Below are 4,654 nucleotides of genomic sequence, written 5' to 3'. Positions count from 1 at the left end.
ATGGCCGCCCAGGGAGGCCGGGCGGGGACATGTGTGAGAACTGCCGGGTGGGCAAGTTGCAGGTGGCCCAAGACTCCCTTTCGGGCCGGGCGGCCCCACCCAGCCGCCCAGTATCCTCCTTGTACCCCACGGCTCCTTCACAGCTGCACCGGCTGACCCCTGTCCCTACCTCTGTTCCCTTAGCCTGCTGGCCCCCAGCCATGCCACCCCATTCCCTGTCCCATTAGCTGCAGCAACAGCGTCACCATGGCTTGTCCCCACCAGTGTCCTTCCCTCCCCTGGTCAGGGTCTAGGGGGTCAGGGCTGTTCTTCCTGAGCCAGCTTCTGTGATTCCAGCTACTCCCTTCCTGTCCTGGGACAGACCAGCCCCTCACCCTCCCATGCTCTGCCCAGGAAGGCTGGTGAGGGGGAGGCCCAGTGTGACAGGAGTTTGGGGCCCACTGGGGTCACAGGAGGGGGCTTAGCATCCCTTATTCCTCTTCGTGGTTCTCCTCCCTGTTGTCCGTGGGCGTGGGCTGCTCAGCCTCTCCTCACAGGGTGTGGGCACCCGATCACCCACATTCCTGGGCTCCAGCCTGGCACCTTCCCCAGGGCAGTGGACGCCATAGCACTAGCCCCAGGCTGGGGCTGGCACTGGCCAGCCGGCTTCCTTTTGCTCTTCTTTCTCCCTTTCAGGGAGGCCCCAGGGACCTTCTACCCTCAAACACAGGTATTTCTGGGCACCCCAAGGGTGGAGCCCTGAGGGTTGGTCTGATGGCTACAGGATGACCCCACCCTCCCCTGCCCATTGTCCTGGATCCTGAGGAGGAAGTGCTGGGGGCTGGGCAAGGGGCTTAAAGCCCACACAGCTGGCCCTGTGGATCCCAGTCCTGGGCCCTATCTACAGTCCTTGGACTTTGCCCATCCGCACTACCGGCCTGGCGTGTGGAGGTTGTGGGCCTTAGGTGGGAACTGGATTCTCCCTTGCCGACCCTGTGGGGAATTTCAGGACAGGTTTTGCATTTGCAGTTTCTTCTGATCTCTCTTCTGGGCTCCCAGTTTGTGCTTTGGCCCCGGAGTTCCTGCCTCTTTAACAGCTTGTGTTTGCTGTGCTGTGTCTCTTTCTCCTTTCCTCTCCCATTTTTTCCTTCATAGCATGACCTCAGGCTTGCCTTTTGTCTTATTTCTCTCATTTTCTTGGTGTCTGTGACTCTCTACCCCTCGTCTCTCTCTTCCCGCCACCCTCACGTCTCTGCCCATGTGCCCCTCTCTCTGAATTGCCCTCTGTCCAGCCTCTTTCTCTCTCTCTCCTCTATCTGAACGTTCAGTACACTTGCGAGTGATGAGGAGTAAAAATATCGCCGTCCTTGCCCTTGGATTCACATTGCATTCTGCCACTCCAGAGGGGCAGCTGTCCATACTTTTTCTACTATTCCCCCCTAACCGTGGCCCTCTAACCTGGGAACCCCAGACAGGTCTCTGGAGCCACAGGTGCCTCCTAACAACTCTTCCCCCACAACCAGGGTATCTCCCAGAGCCCCAGCTGGTGTGGCCAGGTCCCAGTAGTAGGATGGGGCTCCCCCTACGAGGGCCAGTGGCAGCGAGAACTGATACAGCCCCCCTGGTCTGGGGCCAGGACACCAGGTAACTCTGGGGGAGACCGCCCAGGTTCCTGCAAGGTGGAATATGGCTGGGGAGAGAGGCAGAAATACCTTTGGGAGTCTCTCAAGACTGACATTTGGGAGGAAAGCCAGGGGAATAAGAGCTGGGTCCTTGAGAGGCTGGGTGGCTCTGGGGGAGATGTGAAGAGACTGGTTCTGGGAAGAAGCTGGGAGGCAATGTCTGGGTCCCCCCAGTGGCTCTGACCCCACCACTCCTTTCTCTGTCCTCCAGCTGAGGAGGGCAGGAGTGTCTGAAGCCATGGCTGGTGCCTCGGTGAAAGTAGCAGTGAGGGTTCGGCCCTTTAACGCCCGTGAGACCAGCCAGGATGCCAAGTGTGTGGTCAGCATGCAGGGCAACACCACCTGTGAGTGAGTCCCCGGGGCCTGGCTGGGCACAGACAGGGAAGGCCGGGCCCACCACACAGGCCAGTCCCGCTGGGCCAAACTAAGAGGAGGTCTGTGCCGGGCGCAGAGCAGGTGCTAGTTGTGAGGGCGGGGGCTGGGGCAGGCTGGCCTTTCCCGTGTTCCCAGTCTTCTGGGAGGGGGAATGTTGGCCTGGAGCCCTCCATTGCCCAATCCAGGGAGGCAGCCCAGTGGGGGCGGGTCCTAGGAAGCCAAAATTAGCTTTGGTGGCTGGAGGGGGTGGGGAGTATTAAAGGGGAGAGATGAGTCAGGGCGGTGGTGAGGAGGGGGATGCTTGGATTCCAGGGGCTGGTGGGGGTATGGGCAGGGGCTGGGAGTACCTGACCTTGACTTTCCTTCCTTTACCCTCTCCTGCCCCTCAGCCATCATCAATCCTAAACAGAGCAAGGATGCCCCCAAAAGCTTCACCTTTGACTACTCCTACTGGTCACACACTTCGGTGGGTTGTTGGGCTGGGGGAAGAGCAGGGCAGTGAGAGACAGTGGATTTAGGTCCTGGGGAGGGGACATTTTGAGAAATAGGACTCCCAGGAGGATGATCCTGGATGGGGGTGGTAGGACCCTTAGGCTGTGATTGAGGCCATGACAAGAAGGCAGAATCCCTTGGGGTAATTAGGACTAGCAGGGGCTGGATAGGATCCTCGGGGTGATGAGGACAATGATGAGGGTGGGAGGGCACATAGGACCTTTGGAGAATCATCAGTGATGCAAGCAAGACTCTTGGGACAGACACAAAAGATAAAGACATCCAGGGTTCCTTCTGTTTTTCTCTGCCCCCGCTTTGTCCTAGGCGGAGGACCCCCAGTTTGCATCTCAGCAGCAAGTGTATCGGGACATTGGAGAAGAGATGCTGCTCCACGCCTTTGAAGGCTACAACGTGTGCATCTTTGCCTATGGGCAGACCGGGGCTGGGAAATCCTATACCATGATGGGGCGGCAGGAGCCAGGGCAGCAGGGCATCGTGCCCCAGGTACACCTAGGACCTGGTGGGGCAGCCAGGGCAGGAACATCTTTAGCCGCCCCCTGAGGAAGGAAGGACCGGGATCTGAGGATTGTGGAACAGAGACCTGGCTCTGAGGCCACTGGTGATGGGAGAGAGAGGTTGACTCAAGCTGGACAACCCTTTGGGGTGGGAGGGTCTTTGTCCCTATTGGAGGCAATGAGCCTCATTGAGAAGAGCAAGGTTTTGGCATCAGTGAGTCTTGGGTTCGAGCGCCAGTGTTACCACTTATTACTGTTTTACTTAGTTTCATAATAATTTATGAGGATGGTTCTCCTGCAGGCTTGTGTACCATCGCAGAGTGTTAACTGTAGAAACGCCAATTGCGATAACAGAGTTAACCATAATTGTCCCTGGCTGTCCAGCACAGCAACCTGGCACACAGGCTTGGGAGTCAGGACGCCTGGGGTTTGCGCCCTGGCTGGCTGAACGCTAGCCTGTGTTCTTGGGCAAGTGGGAACCTCTCTGAGGTTGTTTTCCCATCTGTGAAATGGGAATAACCCCTCCCTCAGGGCTGCGGCAAGGGTTAAATGGGGTCACTTGGGACTGGGCCTGGCCTGTGGCTGGATACTTTAGGTGTGCCCTAAACTAGGAGCTTCTCTGTATTTCCCTGTGTCCCCCTCCAGCTCTGTGAGGACCTCTTCTCTCGCGTTAGTGAGAACCAGAGTGCTCAGCTATCCTACTCTGTGGAGGTAAGCCGGGGTCCTGGTGGCGGGGCTGAGAGCGGTCCAGACTGCTGAGGGCCATTGCTGAAATCAGACAGCCTGGGATCTAATCCTGGCTCTGCTGGTTACAAACTGTGACTTTGGGGCAGTGATTCTGTCCTTCAGCTTTGTATGTTCATCTGGGAGATGCTAATGATCGGACGCACCTCCTGGCTTGTTGGACAGGTCGCTGAGCTAGCATCTGCAGAATGCTTTGCGCTGTGTATTAGCTGCAGTCACCTGGATCGTGTCCAGTGGAGTCAGATTAAGTTTCGTTGTCATTGTTGTTGCTGGTTTTGTTGCTTCTCATTTGCTTCTCCCACTCAGGTGAGCTATATGGAGATCTACTGTGAGCGGGTACGAGACCTCTTGAACCCCAAGAGTCGGGGTTCTCTGCGGGTCCGGGAGCATCCCATCCTGGGCCCCTACGTGCAGGACCTGTCCAAGTTGGCTGTGACCTCCTATGCAGACATTGCTGACCTCATGGACTGTGGAAATAAAGCACGGTGAGGCAGGCTGATGGAGCAGAGGGCAAGGGGGCCAGGGTTGGGAAGGTGAGAGGCAGGATCCAGTGACTGCTTCCTTTGCCCCCAAGGACTGTGGCTGCCACCAACATGAATGAGACCAGCAGCCGATCCCATGCCGTCTTTACCATCGTCTTCACACAGCGCTGCCATGACCAGCTCACTGGGCTGGACTCGGAGAAGGTGAGACTGCTTCCCGGCCCTGCACTGGCACAGGCACAACCTCCCCTGGCAACAGGGACAGTGACATGGTAGAAGGTCTTGGGCCCTCCTTGCCCATGCTGGGTTGAGTGCCTCCTCAGGCCTTCCATGACCCTGCCCCACCCCGACCCCATTTTCCCATCAGATCAATCTGTCCCCCTCT

At 57.7% G+C, this 4,654-nt stretch overlaps 2 protein-coding genes across 2 annotated transcripts in view; one reads left to right on the top strand and one right to left on the bottom strand.

Moving 5' to 3' along the window:
- INCA1 (inhibitor of CDK, cyclin A1 interacting protein 1) overlaps positions 1-4,654 on the bottom strand; it is a 25,077-nt gene that overhangs the window by 5,238 nt on the left and 15,185 nt on the right. The gene's annotated exons all lie outside the window — the stretch shown is intronic.
- Positions 1,501-4,654, top strand: part of KIF1C (kinesin family member 1C) — a 27,026-nt gene continuing 23,872 nt past the window's right edge. Inside the window, exons 1-7 of the mRNA XM_011994748.1 lie at positions 1,501-1,623; positions 1,873-2,005; positions 2,426-2,502; positions 2,853-3,032; positions 3,689-3,754; positions 4,094-4,272; positions 4,362-4,473. Coding sequence (XP_011850138.1) covers positions 1,900-2,005; positions 2,426-2,502; positions 2,853-3,032; positions 3,689-3,754; positions 4,094-4,272; positions 4,362-4,473 — 720 coding nt within the window. The 5' untranslated portion in view covers positions 1,501-1,623; positions 1,873-1,899. The remainder of the gene's footprint in view (positions 1,624-1,872; positions 2,006-2,425; positions 2,503-2,852; positions 3,033-3,688; positions 3,755-4,093; positions 4,273-4,361; positions 4,474-4,654) is intronic.

Source organism: Mandrillus leucophaeus, unplaced genomic scaffold (assembly GCF_000951045.1).
Source record: "Mandrillus leucophaeus isolate KB7577 unplaced genomic scaffold, Mleu.le_1.0 Scaffold46, whole genome shotgun sequence".
NCBI lineage: Eukaryota > Metazoa > Chordata > Mammalia > Primates > Cercopithecidae > Mandrillus > Mandrillus leucophaeus.
Note: the sequence above shows the minus strand (reverse complement) of the source record. Positions and strands in the feature narration are given on the sequence as shown.